Genomic DNA, 19,493 nt, shown 5'->3' on the forward strand with positions numbered 1-19,493 from the left:
TATACTGGAGGTTAGGGACAGGGTCCAAAGTGACCTAGACAAATTGGAGGATTGGGCCAAAAGAAATCTGATGAGATTCAACAAGGACAAGTGTAGAGTCCTGCACTTAGGACGGAAGAATCCCATGCACTGCTACAGGCTGGGGACCGACTGGCTAAGCGGCAGTTCTGCAGAAAAGAACCTGGGGATTACAGTGGATGAGAAGCTGGATATGAGTCAGCAGTGTGCCCTTGTTGCCAAGAAGGCCAATTGCATATTGGGCTGTATTAGTAGGAGCATTGCAAGCAGATTGAGGGAAATGATTATTCCCCTCTATTCGGCACTGGTGAGGCCACACCTGGAGTACTGCGTCCATTTTTGGTCCCCCCACTACAGAAGGGATGTGGACAAATTGGAGAGAGTCCAGTGGAGGGCAACGAAAATGATTAGGGGGCTGGGGCACATGACTTACGAGGAGAGGCTGAGGGAACTGGGGTTATTTAATCTGCAGAATAGAAGAGTGAGGGGAGATTTAATAGCAGCCTTCAATAACCTGAAGGGGGGTTCTACAGAGGATGGAGCTAGGCCAGGGGTGGGCAAACTTTTTGGCCCGAGGGCCACATCGGGGTGCGAAACTGTATGGAGGGCCGGGTAGGGAAGACTGTGCCTCCCCAAACAGCCTGGCCCCTGCACCCTATCTGCCTCCGCCCACTTCCTCCCCCTCACTGCCCCCTTCAAAACCCATGACCCGTCCAACTCCCCCTGTTCCTTATCCCCTGACCGCCCCCCCCCGGGACCCCATGCCCCAACTGCCTCCCCAAGACCCCACCCCCATTCAACCGCCCCTGCTCCCTGTCCCGACTGCCCCCCTGACCCCTATCCACACCCCCGCCCCCTGACAGGCACCCCTGGACCCCACCCCCATCCAACCCACCCGTTCCCCATTCCCTGACTGCCCCGTTCCCTATCCACACCCCCACCCCCTGACAGGCCCCCCGGGATTCCCACGCCTATCCAACGGCCCCTGCTCCCTGTCCCCTGACCGCCCCCCACCCAGAATCTCTGCCCCATCCAACCACCCCCTCCACCGCCCCACCCACTTACCATGCTGCTGAGAGCACCAGGAGCTTGCAGCCCCGCCGCCTGGCCAGAGTCAGCTGCACTGCACGCACAGCGATGTGGCTGCACGGGAGGGGGGACAGCAGGAGAGGGGCCAGGGGCTAGCCTCCCCGGCCAGGAGCTTAAGGGCCAGGCAGGAGGGTCTCATGGGCCGGATGTGGCCCGCGGGCCATAGTTTGCCCACCTCTGAGCTAGGCTATTCTCAGTGGTGGCAGATGACAGAACAAGAAGCAATAGTCTCAAGTTGCAGTGGGGAAGGTCTAGGTTGGATATTAGGAAACACTATTTCACTAGGAGGGTGGCGAAGCACTGGAATGGGTTAGCTAGGGAGGTGGTGGAATCTCCATCCTTAGAGGTTTTTAAGGCCCGGCTTAACAAAGCCTTGGCTGGGATGATTTAGTTGGTGTTGGTCCTGCTTTGAGCAGGGGGTTGGACTAGATGACTTCCTGAGGTCCCTTCCAACCCTGATATTCTATGATTCTATGATTTTATGAAAATATGCTAATAAGGAAGGAGCCTAGTCTGTGAAAGAAGCTTATTGGAACATTTCTGAGGGTGAGATTTACCTGCATTTAGTTTCCTACTGTATTAGGCTTAGACTTGCGCGTTTTTGTTTTATTTTGCTTGGTAATTTACTTTGTTCTGTCTGTTATTATTTGGAACCACTTAAATCCTACTTTTTATATTTAATAAAATCACTTTTTGCTTATTAATTAACCCAGAGCAAGTATTAATACCTGGGAGAGCAAACAGCTGTGCATCTCTCTCTATCAGTGTTCTAGAGGGCGAACAATTTATAAGTTTACCCTGTATGAGCTTTATACAGAGTAAAACGGATTTATTTGGGGTTTGGACCACATTGGATACTGGGTATCTGGGTGCTGGAGACTGGAGCATTTCTTAAGCTGTTTTCAGTTAAGCCTGCAGCTTGTGGGGGACATGGTTCAGACCTGGGTCTGTGTTTGCAGCAGCCTAGTGTCTCTGGCTCAACAAGACATGGCACTGAAGTCCCAAGCTGCCAGGGAAAAGAGGCTCAGAGGTAGTCTCAGCACATCAGGTGGCAGTCCCAAGGGGGTCTCTGTGACCCAACCCGTCACAGTCCCGTCCCCTGGTTAAGGGTTGATGGGTGCTAAAGGGCTTAGGGATCAAAGCCTTGTTAAGAAGCTTTCAGCCTTGCCTAGCAGGCTGCTAGGCTCAGCACACACATGGTCAGCACATGGTCCTCCAAACAGACCACACGGTATATTTCAGTTAAGCAGCAAGCACACCACAAACACACACACTACAGACAACAAACTTACTCCAAAGGTCATGTAATCGCTCCTCCTTCACCTGGAGAACTCCCTCACGACACTCCCCTGTTAGCTGCTCCTGCTCGCTAGCTGAATAAGGAAGTATAATTTACTCCTTAAATAACATAAGAACAAGGGGTCACCCAATGAAATTAATAGGCAGCAGGTTTAAAACAAAAAAAAAAGGAAGTACTTCTTCACACAATGGAGAGTTAACCTGTGGAACTCATTGCCAAGGGATGTTGTGAAGGCCAAAACTATAATGGGGTTAAAAAAATAATTAGTTAAGTTCATGGAAGATAGGTCCATCAATGGCTATTGGCCCAAATGGTCAGGGATGCAGCCCCATGCTCAGGCCTCTGACTGCCAGAAGCTGGGAGTGGACGACAGGGGATGGATCACGCAATGATTGCCTGTTCTGTTCATTTGCTCTGGGGCACCTGGCATTGGCCACTGTTGAAAGACAGGATACTGGGCTAGATAGACCATTGGTCTGACCTAATATGGCCATTCTTATGTTCTTACATTTGCCAGTGGGTTTCACAGATGTTTGTTGACAGCTGACAAATGGTGAGGGATCTTGGGTTCCATTCCAGGCTCTGGAAGGGAGTGTTCTCTAGTGGGCACAGACTCTTCTGCCCATTTCCCCACAAGCTTCACCCTATTCTTCCCCCTCTTCTCCAAACTGTCCCAGCCTCTCCTATAACTGTAATAATGACTGGCCTAGACAAGATAAATCAGAAACTTCTGTTCTCCCTGTCACCTAACACAAGAACAATGAGACATTCAATGACATTGAAAGGTGGCAAATTAAAAACTAATACAAGGAAATATTTTTTCACACAACATGTGATTAGACCATGAAATTTATTGACAGAGGTAGTTGTTGAAGCCAAGCACTTAGCAAGATTCAAAGAGGGACTGGACATTTATATGGATAACAAAAATATCCAGTTATAACAGCAAAGCCTACAAAAAATTGGAAGGAACATAACACTTCCCTGTTTCAGGTCTTAAAACATCCCTGGATGCAGATTATCTGATATTTGCTTCCTGCAGTGTTTCTTACCCCTGCCTCTGAAGTGTCTGTTTCTGGCCACTGTCAGAGGCAAGGATGGCAGACTAGATGGCCCACTGGGCTGATCCAGTCTGGCAAGCTCTGTGACTCTGTAAACACATTTTCAATTCATAATCAAACACTTAGGGCCACAATTTAGAACCCAAGGCCACAGATTGTGGAAGGGCCACTGTGCTGGTTGTGCTGTGGGTGAGCCATAGGGCTCACTCTGTTCTCTAATCAATAATGATCTCAATGCCCCAGTGTAATTCTAGGGGCCACTATGCTGCAGGGAGTGGTGTGGGTTACTCAGTAGGGGACATGATGCTGCTGGAGCGTTAAGTCTTTCACAAAACATTTTTCTTGAGTCCTTGTAGGTGTCAAAGATCCCCTATCCCTTTGCCCAAGTCAGGGTGTTAACCCTCATACTCAAATCCCAACTCAGATTATTTTAGTCTCCAACATAGAATCATAGAAGATTAGGGTTGGAAGAGACCTCAGGAGGTCATCTAGTTCAACCCCCTGTTCAAAGTAGGACCAACCCCAACTAAATCATCCCAGCCAGGGCTTTGTCAAGCCGGGCATTAAAAACCTCTAAGGATGGCGATTCCACCACCTCCTTAGGTACCCCATTCCGGTGATTTACCACTATCCTAGTGAAATAGTGTTTCCTAATATCCAACCTAGACCTTCTCCACTGCAACTTGAGACCATTTGTCCCTGTTCTGTCATCTGCCACCACTGAGAACAGCCAAGCTCCATCCTCTTCAGAACCCCCCTTAAGGTAGTTGAAGGCTGCTATCAAATCCCCACTCACTCTTCTCTTCTGCAGACTAAACAAGCCCAGTTCCCTCAGCCTCTCCTCACAAGTCATGTGCCCCAGCCCTGAGGGACTCATCATCCCTAAATTTTTTCCTGCACCTTCTATTGGAAACAGTATTCCACTGAACCTTCTATCCTAAGTTATTGCACAGCACTGTTGTTGGATTGTTAAACAGTTGTTGTGGCCCCACCCCAGAGAAGGGTGCACTTTAGAAGAGTGCACTGGGGGTGATGAGTATGCGGAAAGTGAAAGGGATTTTAATACTATAACATTATTCTGATTCCCTTCTCCCTTTCTCCAACTTTCTTTCCTTCCTTCACGCCAATCTCTCCTCTCCCTTCCTGGTGCTCAGGCCCAAAACTTCATTACCCACCTTGAAGGCCTGGAGGAACTGGTACAGCTTACGACCCTGCATCTGCGTGACAACAAGCTTGAGACCCTGGATGGCTTCTCTCAGAGCATGAAGTGCCTGCAGTACCTCAATCTGCGGTGGGTCCTCCCCTGATCAACTTTGGCCCTGGAGACCCTCTGGAGTGCTGGGAACCCCCTGTGGGCAATGGGACTGCTATCCCCAAAGCATGTCAAGTTAGCTGCTTTGGAGACACCAGTCTTCACCAGCAGGTGGGGCTGGGTTGGTCTTCCCAGCCCACTGGTCTCTAAGGGCCAGGCCCAAGCCACCTTGATGGGCCCCAGCGCCCTGATTCCTCAACCACTTTGGGATACCACTTTTTGCCTCTGTGTTCCTTCAGAGAGATTGGCCCCTCCACATCCATCTCAGATCTCCCCTGCTGCACCTTGTACCCTTTGCTAAAATCCTCTTTGGTCTCTCTGCCCTCCCTCCTGTTGGTGACTGCAAATACCCTTTTCTCCTAGGTATTTGCTGTACAGGGGAGGCGATGACACTGGCTGATCCACAGGGCTGTCCGTACACAGAGGAGACACCTAACGAAACCCAGAGAGGGGAAGGTCTTTCTTTTTGTCTCTCTCAGCTTGGGGAGCTCCAGGTGCTCAGGGCTTTTTGCTGATGAGTCCCTTTCAGTGGGTCATGTCTGTTCGGTCACTTTATTGTTATTTTCACTGGGGGATCTCAATAAATAGAGTTATTCTCTCTCCCTGTTTTTCTCCCCCACCCCTCTGCAGCGGGAATGGGATTTTGAACCTTCAGGAGATGGCAAAGCTGCAGGTTCTGCCCATGCTGCGGGCACTGGTGCTGATGGACAATCCCTGTTCTGATGAAGGTGAATACCGGATGGAGGCTCTGGTGCTGCTTCCCCGTCTTGAGCGTCTCGACAAGGATTTCTTTGAGGAAGATGAGCGGGCAGAGGCCGAGGAGACACGGCAGCGACGCCGGGATGAGGAACAGGTTAGAGCAGAGGAAGTGAGGGTAAGGAGGTGGGAAGAGCCTCGGAAAGGAGAAAGACTAGCAATTTTCAGTCTGAGTGTCTTTTCTTCAGATTAAGGGGGAAAAGAAAGCCTGAAGTAGAGTCCCAGGAGAGAGTACAGTGTGTGAAACACCCTCTGAAACATGCTGCCTCACATCGGCCATAAAAAAATGGCCGGAGGCATGTGACCCTTTCGGTAATAAAAGGGTCAGCATTGAGAAACCAGTTAGAACAATTATAGAGCCACCTACCCCACAAGGGGGGAAGAAAGAAACATCTGGAACCATCCTTGTTAACCTCTCACTTTTCTTCTTTTCCCTCAGGAAATGGAGGAATCTGCCCAAGGAGAAGTAACTGAGTGACCCTCCAGCTGCCCGTAGAGTCCCTAAGAACTCTGTGGGGGCCACAGCAGGAGTAGGTTGGCCAGGGAGCAGGACCAGTGTTCTACGTCTCCATGTATTTGGCCCTTAGAGACCTTTCCTTTGCCCACACTCCCTGTCTCTCCTGGGAGAGGTTGGTGTCAGACACCACCCTATGCTGTCCAAAAGAATGCAGCTCTACTGGAGTCAGTGCAGCACAGGCTCTGCTCCTCGCAGGCCCAAGGAGAAGGAGGGACAGTTAAGGTTTGTGCAGTTTGAATTGTGGAGCCTGAAGCTCCTGTAATATTTTCTGCTTTGAATAAAAAAAATTAATGAATCTGGAGTGAGCGAAGCTGTGAATTATCCTGGGCCCCTCTCCGCTCCGCTCTGCTCCTCTCCTCTCCTTCTGTGTCTCTGGCTCACTCTCTCCATCCCCTACGTGCTGTTTGCAAAGCTTCTTCTAAATCCTGACTCATTGCAGCTCTGGGTCACATGCTGCTGTCTCGGCCCTATCAGGGGCGTCTCCATCCTGCTGCTGCTGCCGCTGTTGGCTTAGAGGACACATCATCTCCCCTTGAGGTCCTGCTCCTGCATCTTTCCTCAGCTCCATCCTCCTCCTCCTCCTTCCAGCAGCACTTTCTCAGTCTCTTGCTCACACCTGCCTTAGAAAGGTAAGTGCCCCCCTCACATCCAACATCCCCCTTGTGCATCTCTACACTCCCCATCCTGGGGGGCCCCCAGCACCCCCAGCATTTGGGTCCTTGGAGAAAGGGACCAGGCAGAGAGGCAAATAAACTAGCTAGACTCCCCTCACTTCCTCCTCCTGCTCTCCCCTCCCCCTGCATTCTCCCTCCTCTGCTTCTCTCCTTTCCTTCTTATTTTAATGTCATGCAATCCCCCCTGTCCTGCCCTTACCTGTGCTACATCACAAAGCTGCAGGACAACACAGCTGTGCCTCTCCATGGGGTATTTATCTGGGGAGGGCTCAACCACCAGAGGTAGGTTCTGTTCCCAAGGGCACCCAAGGGAGATGCTGTGGCTTAGAGGCTTACTTGGGGGCAGCTGATTTCTGATGTCTTTGAAAGAGCTTGATGCTAGGAGGGGGACTAATCTGAGATGTTGGTGAGCATCATTCATGGAGGAGGGACCAGCTTTGCTGAACTCTGGGATCACGCTAGTTTCCTAGTCTAGCAGGGCGTTGGCAGCATCACAGAGCTGCCTCCCAGGGGGAGGGAGAAGAATTGCCTTGTTCGACATCATGTAGTTCACAGCCCCACACCCCGCTGGGGGGCAATGATGGGAAGAGATGGCAGCCAAGCAAGTACTAACTGCAGCAGCCACAGCACTGCAGCAGTGTGAGCTTCCTAGGAGCAGTGCTGAGCCTGGGAGAATTGCAGCAGTGCCAGCTGCCTTACAGCAGTGCCCTACCAGTGCTTTGTTGTGGAGGACTGCAGTAGGTTGAGGACTGGTGAGGGGGGGGGGATGCAGCCAGGTTACCTTCTACAACACCATGCCCTGGCAGTGTGAACTTCCCTGAAGCAGTGCCAACCTGGGGGAACTACAGCAGTGCAAACCTCCTGCCAGCGTTGCCCATTCCATCGGCCACCAGTCCCTATCCCAGCATTGTGTGATGGCTCCTTGTGGAAGCTATTCAGCCTGCCTCTCCCAAGGGCCTGTGCACCCTTCAGCCTGATGGCTGCCCCCTTCTTCTTCAGCTGCATATGAGTTCCAGGCTGTGGCTCTGTTCCAATCTGTTATTCCAGCTTATCCGTCCCTGACCTCCTTTCAGGACAGCACTGCTGCAGCCAGTGAGTTCCAGTGCGGCTCTTCCTCCATCTGGGGCCTTGGAGGTGGAGAACTGGACAGTGAGAGACAGAGAGAAGCAAGGAAGGAAGGGTACAGAGGGGAGGAAAGAGGAACAGAGAGAGTGATGAGGCCATGGGGATGCAGCATGGCTGAGGTCTAGTTCCTTTCCTGTCCTTGAGCAGGTGCTGTGTGGCCTTTGGCAGGACTGTCTAGAAGAGGAAAATGGACAGTCTGGAATGAAGCTGGCAATGTTGCTGCTGAGGGATTGGGAAATGCTTAGTCCAGTTCATGTGTCATCATCAGGGCTCCACTGTGGGGAAACTCACACTTGGGCGGTCTGTCCCTCCTTGCCCCCTCCCTCCTTTATGCTGCCTGCTAGGCTACTGCCAGGGCACTGCCATGAGGGAAACCCACACACGCAGGGCATTACCATGGGGGAAGCGCCTGTGGGGTCTGACAGACTGCGTGAAAAATTCTGCTTGCAGAGCAGCTGCTAGGGCAGCTGATGAGGATGCCAGCCCAGAGGGTGGCTGTGAAGGGAGTTGTAAGGGGGAGAACAGCCCTGCATGGCTCTAGAGACTCTCAGCTTCACTGGCTGAGATTTCCCAGCATTGGAGAAGTTTTCTGTAATAACATTGTGATTTCCAGACACCAGGAGAATGGGCTTGAGACCAGCTCCTGCCCCCAGTACGGGCTGCGCCTGGGCTCCCCTCTGCTCCCTCTACCACAGGCACTGCACACAGACACTGGTGAGGTGTAAATCTCTGCCCACCCCTACCCCACTGTGCCTTGTACTGGGCATTTGTCCCCTGCGCGAAGGCTTTGCAGGGCTCACCAACTGAGAATTGAGTTTTCCCTGGTCTCAGCTTCGGATTGGGTTTAATATCCCCACTCAGAACTGGTTACCCCTGGGGAATGGGGGAGGGGGACTGAACCTATGTGAACAAGAGAGGAGGGGAGGGGTGATGAAGGAAAGAGGGAGGAGAGAGGAAGCAATAAGGAGGAGCAGAGAAGGGAAGCAATAGGAGCTGGGGTGATTCAAGGGGCTATGGCTTGTGGGGGTGTGGGGGGGGAATGGTGTATTGAATTCCCCTATCCCCTGCCGTAGGGTACCACTCCCTAGAGTTATTGCTAGGCACCTTCTCTGGCAGCCAATAGATGGGTGGCAGTTGGGTGAGAAGACACATGGGCCTCAGATTGTTGGGAAGGGGAGCTGGGAAGGGGGAAGGGCTTCTCTGAACACCCAAAGAGCATGATACAGCGGGCGAGTGGCCTTCAAAGCTGCTCTGCTCCGGAACTTGGTTAGCTATGACTGAATCTTCAAACCAGCTCATCTCCCAACCCTCGCAATACAAGAGACCTCCATCCTCCCCCTCCCACCACACTCATTAGCATGACTTATATACAGAACTAAAGATTTAAAAGCTGGGACCAGCCCCATACCCCTCTTCCCTCCCCCCAGGCTGCAAGACAAGAGCGTTCCCCTTAGTCCATTCCTGGGGCTCCTTAGCACCCACTTTCCCTAATGCTGGGGGTCCAGGCCCTTCCCTTGGGGAGACGGCTCCCTGGGATCACAGACCCCTCCATGCTAGGGCCCTGATTCCTGTGTCCCTTTGCCTTGTCTCGGTCTCACCCTTTCCTCCCCCTCCCCCCCAAAGCAAAGGTGTGCAACCTGTGGACTTTGAGGCTTTGAAATGTGATACTCAAGGGTGACCGTGGGATAGAACAGCATATTGGAATTGTAATGGCAAAGGTGCTCCCTGAGCTGTGCCCTGCGATTTAAAACTGCAGTGTTTGGATCAGCCCCACCACTAGAAACCAGGATCCAGAAGGAAGAGAGAGCTGCCTCCCACTGCTTCACCTGCAGCCCCATTAGCAATTCTACTCTGAGCTGGGAGCACACAGCAGCCGTTAGGCTTTCCCTGGCTGCTTGCCTACTGCCTTGCAGCGGATGGAGGAGGGGAGTTCTGGTTGCTCCATTGCCTACCAGGCAGTGCGAGCCACGGGGACAGCAGGAGAGTGATAGGTGGCTCCCTCCCTCACAGCCAGCCTAGGCAGCCCAGGAGTGGGGAAAAGGAGAAGCTGAGAACTACTGACCAATTACAGTGACTTGATTCTCTGTCCCAGTCTTGGTTAGAGCAGCCTGGGGGCTGGCTAGCTCCCAAGAGACTATATATCAGCTGGAGATAACTCCAGCATGCTCCAGCCATGCCCCTCCCCCGCATCCTGGCATGCCTCCCCTGGTGCCAGGGCCTCTGTGGAGGGAGATGTAGGCAGGGGTGAAAGTAAGTCGACTGATTTACCCGTATGCTGGGGCCAGCTCTGGACCCAGGAAGGGGGCGGGGGCTAGGGCGGAAGGGGCGGGGCTGAGGGGGGTCAGAGCCAGCCTAAGCCCACCCCGTAAGGTAAGTGACCCCCCTTCTCCTCCCCTCCCCCACAAGGGTAGCAGCAGCTGCAGCAGCCTGGGGCTCTGTGGGCTATTTAAGGGGCCCGCAGCTCCCCTGCTTCTACCGCCCCAGTCCTTTAAATAGCCCCCCAAGCCTAGGAGTAGCGGCGGTGGGGCTCTGGCAGCTATTTAAAGGGCTGGGGCGGTAGAAGCAGAGGAGCCCTGGGCCCTTTAAATAGCTGCTGGAGCCCCACAGCCACTACCCCAGGGCTCCAGCAGCAGGGCTCTGGAAGCAATATAAAGGGCCTGGGGCTCCAGCCACTGCTGGGAGCCCTAGGCCCTTTAAATTGCCCTCTGGGGAAGCCGGGCTGCCCCAGTACAGTGCACTGGCTCTTGCTGGTATGCCGTACCGGGGCGTACCGGCTTACTTTCGCCTTTGGATGTAGGCACCAGCTATGTCAACTCTACACCCGCTAGGGCAGGGCAGCTCCCTTGTGCTGTCTGAGCATGAAAGGAGCAGAACGTGGCAGAGATTGGTTGTGGCCCCCTGACCATTCTGCAATGTGTTCAGACTTCAGGCTGAAAAGGTTGGACAGTCTTGCCCTAAACAACCCCCTCCCCTGAGGAATCACACCTTTGGGCATTTGCCAGCAGTTCACATGTCCTTCCCTTAGCCATGGCTTCCCGGAGCCAGGTGGGTTTAGCCCACCTGTCCCCAGAACCCAACCCCTGTGGCCCCAGAAGCGTTTCTCTGGCTTGTCTCCAATGTTGCATCTACACTTGGGGCAGATTCCCAGCTCGGGTAGATACACACGTGCCAGCTCTGCTCGAGCTAATGTGCTAAAAATAGCAGTGTGGCCATGGTAGCGTGAGCAGTCGCGAGTGATGGCCTGGACTAGCCAGGCCAAGAACAAACCTGCAAACTTAGGTCGGCTAGCCTGTGCTGCTGCTCGCCACTGCCCTTGCTACACCACTATTTGTAATGCACAAGCCTGAGCATGTCTCTGTGAACTGGGAATCGCACCCGGAGCTCCAAGGGAACTCAGACATAGCCTGAGTCCCCTCCTGCCTGTCACTGTCTTTCTGGGAATGAAGGGCCCAGAGCTGAGCTCTGAATCCCAGATAGGATGTGAGGCCTCTGCGATAGAGAAACCCAGAATTAAGCCTCTTTCCTTGCTTCTCCTCCCCCCACTGCCCATCTCCAACTCTTTTGCAGGAAAGACCAGGATCACCATGTCCATTGAAAAGATCCATGCCCGGGAGATCCTGGATTCCCGTGGGAATCCCACCGTTGAGGTGGATTTGTACACAGAAAAAGGTATGTGTGACAAGGTGGGAGGAGACTGCGCATTTCTGGACTGTCCAGCACTGGGAGGCAGTGGAATTAGTTCAGTCCTGTGGCAGCCAGGTAGGAAATAGCACCCACAATCTGGATAAGCTTTGTTTCTTCAGCAGCCAGGCACCTTCTTGCAACACCCGGGACCTTGACCACTTAATTCCTGCTGATGAATTTACAACTAAGAGAAGTTGGGTCCCAAACTTGTAACCTTATCAAATGAGTGAATGCATGGATGAGTTTGTGCTGATGAGTGTGTAGTGAGTGCACATGTGTGTCTGTCACTGCGCTCCCAGAGAGGAAAAGGCACCTCCCATAAATTCATGTCCTCTGAGAGATCTTCTGTTAGCTGAGGCAGGAGAGGCCTGTGGTTTTGGAGCTGAAGGATCAGAATTTGTGGCTGGATCTCTAGGTAGGGGTGTGTGTGTGATTTCTCTAGTGAATGTGTGCATGCTCTGCAGCATAAATATTCATTAGCCTCCAGCAGGTTTACAGTCCAAACAGTATTGAGCTAGTACATGAGCACCAGAGTGAGATACTCACTGGAAACTGAAATAAAACTGCTGATTTCTGTTTGTACGTGATGCTTTGTGCATCTGTGTATACAGTAACAGCTATCTGTCTGTGAGTATGTTAATGCACGCATGTGTGCCTCCATGTCTGTACAATGTCACAGAGTTGTGTTTCTCTGTCTAGTAGGTATTTATAGAGTCTAGCTGTATCTTCAGGCACGTGCATAGTCATGGGCCTTGCATGTTTATAGATTGATAATGTAGATTTATATGCATGCATGTGCAAGTACTCGTGTGGGTTCATATCTGTGCACATATCCATGTGTATGTATGTTTGTGTCAGGTTACTGTCCGCTTCTAGAGCTGAATGTTTCATTCACTTCTTTATTCAATGAAATATCAAAAAAGGAGATATTACCCATCAACTACCCTTCAAACTCAGACTCCCCTAGAAGGGGTGGAGACTAAGGTGTTTGAGTATGAGACAGAGGAACAGGCCCCCTGGGTTCTAGCTCTAGTTCTGAGATGGAGTAGGATATAGTGGGTGTACCCCAGGGAGGAGCTGGGAGTCAGGACACCTGGGTTCTCTATGTTGCTCTGCAACTGTCTCACTGTGTGACCTTGGGAGAGTCCTTTCCCCTCCTTGTGACACAGCTTCCCCACCTATATTGTGGGGTAATGCCACTACCCAAACAGCTCATGGGCTGTAAGTTACATTGAGAAGGATAGGCAAAAAAGAAGTGAGCAGGGGCTTAGAAGCTTCCCTTTTTCTTTCTTCTTTCCTCTCTTTTCACATGTGTGTTTTGCTTTCTCTCAGGCATGTTCCGTGCTGCAGTTCCCAGCGGCGCTTCCACTGGCATCTACGAAGCTCTGGAGCTGCGAGACAATGACAAGTTCCGATTCCTCGGAAAAGGTGGGGACAGTTCAGCTCCTGCTCACCCTCGCTGAACAGTCTCAGGCAACTTTGTAGCCCCAGTGCTGTGTACGTGCATGTGTGTCCTCTCAGGGCCTGATTCTGCACTCAGCACTCCCTGTTTTGTGCTGGTATGACTCCACTGAGGTCAGTGGAATTAACAAGAATATAAAGCTGATGTGACTGAGTGGAGAATTAGGCCTTGAATCTCTGTCTGTCTCTGTCTCTTTCTTTGTCTCACTCGCTGTCTCTGTCTCTTCCCTTCTCTAGGGGTCCTACAGGCCGTGGATCATATCAACAGCACTATCACCCCAGCTCTCCTCGGCTCTGTAAGGATTTCCCTTTAATCTCCTTTCTGGGAGGTTTATTTTATTCTCTTGCTTTCTAATCTCTTTCTGCCTCTGTCTCTCTCTTCATTTCACCAACTGGGTTGGCAGATTGCTGTTCCCTGTGACTCCAGGCACACACCCTCACAGGCCCTTGTGTGTGTGGGCATGTGTGTGTGTGTGCGTGTGCAAGCGACAGGTCTCTGCTCCACTGGGTGGATGGGGTTTTATTCCATACGGCCCTCCCCCGTACCCCAGTTACCATCTGATCTGGCACCTCTCCAGCTGCCCCTCATTGTAAGACTCTCTCCCTCTTTCGCACATGCGCCTCTTGGAGCACTGCTCATTCCTCATCCAAATCCTCCATTCCTATTCCCATTTGTCTCATCCTCCCCCAGCCAGCCTGGCATTCACAATGCTTTGGCCTGTGGATTTTGTTTGAGCAGAAGCTGGAATTTCCCACGACGTGTTCCATGGCCTCATCAGGTAGTGACAGTACTTTATGGCCGTAGGGCAGCCACTGTCTGGGTTTACTCAGGATCATCCCTTTTTTGAGGTAGCTGGCCTGGGAAATCTGTAAGGAGGCTCAATACACACTGCCAACTGGCCAGTTTTATGGGCTCAGGATCTCCCCGGATATCCCTTTTTTTTTGTACCTTAGAGGTGGCAAATCTAATGGCTCAGCCACAGAGCCAGTTCCTCACAACCAGAGCAGAGGTGTGATTGTGACGTATACTGAATCTGTATGCTACAGAAGTGCTATACAGTTACACACACAGCCCTCCCTGAGCTGAGCTTTTTTCCACACCTTCCCTTCTTAGCAGATGTGTCTTCTTGCAGGGCTTCTCTGTGGTGGATCAAGAGAAGATAGACAACCTCATGCTAGAGATGGACGGGACAGAAAATAAATGTAATTCCACTCTCCTTTGGCATGGGAAATAGAAATGTAGAGGAGCGTGAGGTGATACTGCAGGGCAGGACTGAGGGGCACTGGCAGAGTTGTGTGGGGAGCCCAGCACTGGAATACCAGGGGGCTGCAGAGTCCCAGGGGACTGGGGGAGGTTTAGGTTGGATATTAGGAAAAACTTTTTCACTAGGAGGGTGGTGAAGCACTGGAGTGCGTTACCTAGGGAGGTGGTGGAATCTCCTTCCTTTGAGGTTTTTAAGGTCAGGCTTGACAAAGCCCTGGCTGGGATGATTTAGTTGGGGATTGGTCCTGCTTTGAGCAGGGGGTTGGACTAGATGACCTCCTGAGGTCCCTTCCAACCCTGATATTCTATGATTCTATGACACTGGCAGGGCTGTGTGGGAAGCCCAGGGCTGGAATAGCAGGGGGCTGTAGGACAGGACTGAGGGGCATTGGCAGAGCTGGGTGGGGAGCCCAGCACTGGAATAGCAGGGGGCTGCATGACAGGCCTGAGGATGTTTGGAGAATTCATTCCTCCCTGATTTTGGAATGTCCACAGCTAAATTTGGAGCCAATGCCATCCTGGGGGTCTCTCTGGCTGTGTGCAAGGCAGGTGCTGCAGAGAAGGATGTGCCCCTATATCGACATATCGCTGACCTGGCTGGGAACGCCGACCTCATCCTGCCAGTGCCCGTAAGAACCTTCCATCCCTAGCTTCAAAGTCCACTTGCAAACAGACTTAGAGAACTTGACTGGGGAGGCGAGAGGGGAGGCCAGGACTGTGGGAACATGGGGACTTCAAGCACCCACTCAGCAGAGGGCCCCTCTGGTACTGGGCTGGGATATTGACAGTTTCACCCCCTGCTTCTTTCTGGACTTTTCCAGGCCTTCAATGTGATCAATGGAGGCTCCCACGCAGGGAACAAGCTGGCCATGCAGGAGTTCATGATCCTGCCTGTGGGGGCTGAAAGCTTCCGGGATGCCATGCGCATTGGAGCCGAGGTCTACCATAACCTCAAGAGCGTCATCAAGGAAAAGTATGGGAAGGATGCCACCAATGTGGGTGATGAGGGCGGCTTCGCCCCCAACATCCTGGAGAATAGTGAAGGTGAGAGACACCAAGAGAAGGGAGCAAAGCCCCCATGCTGAGGCTCAGGGCAGGCTCACAATCCCCCACCCCATCAATTCCCCAGGACACATGATTCCTAGTTCCCCAGGTGCTGGGTCCCCGCCCTGTCCTTGGTGCAGCAGCTCCACTGGCTCACAGATCCCTCAGCCTCGGAAGACAGCTCCTTTCCTTTGGCTTAGTCTCTCCCCATTTCCAGTCCCCCTAAACAACACCTTCCCTCTGGGCCTTACACCCCTCACACACTAGCAGACAATTCTCATGTCCTTCCCCCTCGGTCGTGGCATTGCTCAGCTGGGCTTTGCTCTTTGAATCAGTTCCCAGAACTTCACCCCTCCAGTTCCCTCAGCTTGTTACTCTTGTTCTGGGAGTAAGGAGCCCAGAGCTGGGCTCAGCATGCCAGATGGGGTCTCCCCAGAGCCACACAGAGAGGGACTATCCCCTTTCTGCTCTGGAACATGAGACCTTGGGATATTCAGCCCCAACTTATGTACCCACCCTGTGTTCTGTCCCACTGCAAGCTCCTGGATAGTCTGCTGTCCCCATCTCCCCAGGCAGGGTCTTACAAGAGAGGGACCATTCCTTCCTGACCACTCTTAGTTGTCCTGCCCCTCAGGCAGTTGAATATCTGGGGTTTGGAAGGAGTTTTTCCAAAACAGACTAGCAGTGGCTGAATCTCATTCTGTCTCTCTCCCCATCCCAGCTCTGGAACTTCTCAAGGAAGCCATCGACAAAGCCGGCTACACTGAGAAGATTGTCATTGGCATGGACGTGGCAGCATCTGAGTTCTACCGCGATGGCAAATACGACTTGGACTTCAAATCCCCTGATGACCCCAGCCGCTACATTTCTGCCGATGAGCTGGGTGACCTCTACCAAAGCTTTGTTCGCGATTACCCAGGTGAGCTGGTGTGCTTTGTGGATTGGGAAGTAGGGCAGCTTTAACTCACCCATCTTCCCCTGTCTCTGCAGTGGTCTCCATTGAGGATCCCTTTGATCAGGATGACTGGGAGGCCTGGTCCAAGTTCACAGCCAATGTGGGGATTCAGATTGTGGGGGATGACCTGACAGTGACCAACCCCAAGCGCATCGAGCGAGCTGTTGAGGAAAAAGCCTGCAACTGCCTCCTGCTCAAAGTCAACCAGATTGGATCAGTTACTGAAGCCATTCAAGCGTGAGTCCAACCCACCACCTGCTCCCAGCACCAATCTAACTACAGCACTTTCTACACCAATTAGTGAAATCGGTGCAGTTTTTGTGTTTAGACAAAGCCTTGGTCCCCATCACCAGGGGTAAAAGCCCCCAGGACCGTTACTGGGAGTGTGGGTGTCAGGGTCCCATCCCCAGCAGGTGGAGGCCCAAGAAGGATGATTCATTTACTTAATTTCTCTCTGCAGCTGTAAGTTGGCCCAGGAGAATGGCTGGGGAGTGATGGTGAGTCACCGATCTGGGGAGACTGAAGACACCTTCATTGCTGACCTGGTTGTGGGCCTGTGTACTGGGCAGGTACGTATCAGCTAAGCTAAAATCCAGGCCCTGGAGAGCTTCAGGGAGGAAGAGGGGAGGTGAAGACTGGCACTGAATTAGCATAGAGCATGAATCCCCCTCCTACCTCTCAGAGCACACTCAGGGTCCCATGCGGGATGGCTGGTGTATGGGGGGAGGGGGAGTGTCTCACACTGTTCTTTGTGGTGAATATTTTACAGATAAAGACAGGAGCCCCCTGCAGGTCTGAGCGACTGGCCAAATACAACCAGCTCATGAGGTGAGTGGTCTGGGGCTGAGATTGCAAAGGCGGGAATGTCCCTCTGGCTCCACTAGGGGACAGACTCTCTGGGGAGGGAGGAACTGACAGTGCAGGGAGAGAGGGAGTCTCCAGGACTAAGGATGCCAGCATGGGCATGTCTCCCTGGTACCAAGAAGGATCCCAGACCTGAGTGCAGTACCCTAGGTGCGGTCACCCCAGAGCTGACTTGTCTCTCCCTACTCCAAGACATGATGCCTCTGTCAGTGCAGTCACCGCACTTACAGTGGCCTGTTTTCCTGCTCTGCCCCATTCCAAGCTCCTGTATGACTCGCTGTGTTGTACTTGCTCTCCATGCCCAGGACAGTCCCTCGTGTTGAGGCTCTGAGTTGCACTACCTCTCTTTCTTTCTCTGGTAGGATTGAGGAAGAGCTTGGGGATGAAGCTCGCTTCGCTGGACACAACTTTCGTAACCCAAGTGTCCTTTGAACACTGCCCATGGCGCACTGCAACTCCCCAGCCAATTCCCAATGCACAGACTCTGAAGCCACCTTTCCTGCACCATGCCCCCCGCCTCTCTCGCCTTTTTCCACTCCACCAGCTGGTCTCCTCTCTCCTCAAATCCCTGAGTGCAGGTCTCCCTAGCTGGAATTAACCAAGGGAAAGATAAGAATGAGACTTTCCTTTTGTCTCCTGCTGATGGGTATTGTGAGCGTGTCTGATTATGCGCCGGAGGTATTTTCTTTCAGTGTGTGGGTCTGTTCCAGTCATTCTGTTCGGGTATTAGATTGCACGAGCATATTTGCTGGTGTTTTTGTTGTGTGTGTGGTGAGCAGATGTGTGTCTGAGTTTGTGTGGTGCATTTCCCTTTGTGTGCTGTGCTGGTCAGTGTGAATCTGCATGTGTAGTTGTGTTTGACTCTGTGTGTTGTCAATGGCTGTTTGCTGGGTGGGTGGGTGGGTGTTTGTGTCAGTGTGTTGTGTGTATCTCTGCTGATCTCCAAATGTCCTTTTGCCCCAGGTGTGTCTGTGCTGAAGTGTGCTGGAATCTGTGTGGTTGACTTTGAGTTTTGTGTTGAGCTGTGTTTGTCTGCACTTACCATTGAGTTTCACTGCTGTGTGTCACTTGGTTTGTGTGTGCATGTTATGACTCTCTGGGTCATTTGTTCCGTGAAGTGTTGTTGTGGTATGTGGGTCAGTGCATTGTGGTATGTGGGTGTGGAAAAGCACACACGCACACACACACACACATATATATATCCTTGGCTGCTTCCCTGGATCTCATTCTCACTGTCTCCCTGTCTGTAGCTCTCTCTCTCCTTCACCCCCTGTTCCTATCCATCATATCTGCTTTGTCCTCTGGACAATCCACCCTCAACTGAGGAAAAGGGACAAAACAGAACTCTAAACTCAATTAAAATCTATTTCAAACCTGAGTCCCCTGGCTGAGCCTGAAATTTCTCTCTGTGTGTTACTTCCTGGGAGACAGGAACATACAGGGGACACGATAACAGTCTTCAAGTATGTGAAAGGTTGTTCTAAAGAGGAGGGTGATAAACTATTATTTTCCACTGGAGACAGGACAAGAAGCAATGAACTTAAATTGCAGCAAGGAAGATTTAGGTTAGACTTTAGGAAAAACTTCCTAACTGTAAGGGTAGTTAAACGCTGGAACAAATTACCTAGGGAGGTTGTATAATCTCTGTCATTAGAAGTTTTTAAGAACAGGTTAGACAAACACCTGTCAGGGATGATCTAGATTAGTGTTTCCCAAAGTTGGGACGCCACTTGTTCAGGGAAAGCCCCTGGCGGGCCGGGCCGGTTTGTTTACCTGCCACATCCGCAGGTTCATCCGATCGCGGCTCCCACTGGCTGCGGTTCGTCGCTGCAGGCCGATCTGCGGACGTGGCAGGTAAACAAACGGGCCTGGCCTGCCAGGGGCTTTCCCTGAGCAAGCGGCGTCCCAAGTTTGGGAAACACTGGTCTAGATAAAATTTGGTCCTACCTCAGTGCAGGGGACTGGACTAGATGGCCTATCAAGATCCCTTCCAGTCCTACATTTCTATGATTCTATACTGCATGGGGCTCTAGAAAGTGGAGGAAAGAACAATAAAATGAGCAGCAAGCAAAGGTTAAGAAGGAAATGGTGTGGTGGGGAGAAGTGGCTCACCCCCCAACATACACTTACACATGCTACTCCTATCCAATAGACTTTCCTCATGGCACTGTCAGAGGAAGTTCACTGCAGGCAGTAGCTCACTGGCTATGCATGTGTTTATATACCCAGAATGCTCTCCTAGCCACCAAATTCTAGAGAGGGAGTCTGAAGGATATCTGAGGTAAAAGTCAGTGCTGGGGTGTCATGTCCCACCCCATACCCTGTGCCATCCAAAATAACTCCCAGAAGGAGAAGTTGTGCAAGGAATT

The 19,493-nt window shown here is 52.0% G+C and overlaps 2 protein-coding genes across 4 annotated transcripts in view; both read left to right on the forward strand.

Moving 5' to 3' along the window:
- The window catches only part of LRRC23 (leucine rich repeat containing 23), a 28,038-nt gene extending 21,685 nt beyond the window's left edge, over positions 1 to 6,353 (forward strand). The window contains exons 6-8 of one of the 2 annotated variants that reach the window (XM_007069636.3): positions 4,623 to 4,759; positions 5,411 to 5,633; positions 5,976 to 6,353. In XM_007069636.3, coding sequence (XP_007069698.2) covers positions 4,623 to 4,759; positions 5,411 to 5,633; positions 5,976 to 6,014 — 399 coding nt within the window. In that variant the 3' untranslated portion in view covers positions 6,015 to 6,353. The remainder of the gene's footprint in view (positions 1 to 4,622; positions 4,760 to 5,410; positions 5,634 to 5,975) is intronic. The other variant, XM_037910975.2, reaches the window with a different exon arrangement.
- A 192-nt stretch (positions 6,354 to 6,545) lies between these two features.
- On the forward strand, positions 6,546 to 18,502 carry ENO2 (enolase 2). 2 transcript variants are annotated; one of them, XM_037910965.2, is made up of 12 exons: positions 6,546 to 6,682; positions 11,420 to 11,521; positions 12,869 to 12,964; positions 13,235 to 13,293; positions 14,131 to 14,200; positions 14,757 to 14,890; positions 15,083 to 15,305; positions 16,027 to 16,224; positions 16,296 to 16,497; positions 16,721 to 16,829; positions 17,030 to 17,088; positions 17,487 to 18,502. In XM_037910965.2, the coding sequence occupies exons 2-12, from the start codon at positions 11,437 to 11,439 to the stop codon at positions 17,554 to 17,556; spliced, it is 1,305 nt and encodes a 434-aa protein (XP_037766893.1). In that variant the 5' UTR covers positions 6,546 to 6,682; positions 11,420 to 11,436; the 3' UTR covers positions 17,557 to 18,502. The 2 variants fall into 2 exon arrangements, with proteins under 2 accessions (XP_037766893.1, XP_043396777.1); XM_043540842.1 differs by lacking the exon at positions 6,546 to 6,682 and adding an exon at positions 9,633 to 10,102.
- The last annotated feature ends 991 nt before the right edge of the window (positions 18,503 to 19,493 follow it).

The sequence above is a fragment of the Chelonia mydas genome, chromosome 1 (assembly GCF_015237465.2).
Source record: "Chelonia mydas isolate rCheMyd1 chromosome 1, rCheMyd1.pri.v2, whole genome shotgun sequence".
Lineage (NCBI taxonomy): Eukaryota > Metazoa > Chordata > Testudines > Cheloniidae > Chelonia > Chelonia mydas.

Bases quoted from the DNA above. Each gene is read 5' to 3' on its own strand.
- ENO2 (XM_043540842.1), top strand. From the start codon at position 10,015: ATGCTCCAGCCATGCCCCTCCCCCGCATCCTGGCATGCCTCCCCTGGT. The intron at 14,891-15,082 runs GTAAGAACCTTC...GGACTTTTCCAG, and splicing joins ACCTCATCCTGCCAGTGCCC to GCCTTCAATGTGATCAATGG. The intron at 17,089-17,486 runs GTGAGTGGTCTG...TTTCTCTGGTAG, and splicing joins AAATACAACCAGCTCATGAG to GATTGAGGAAGAGCTTGGGG.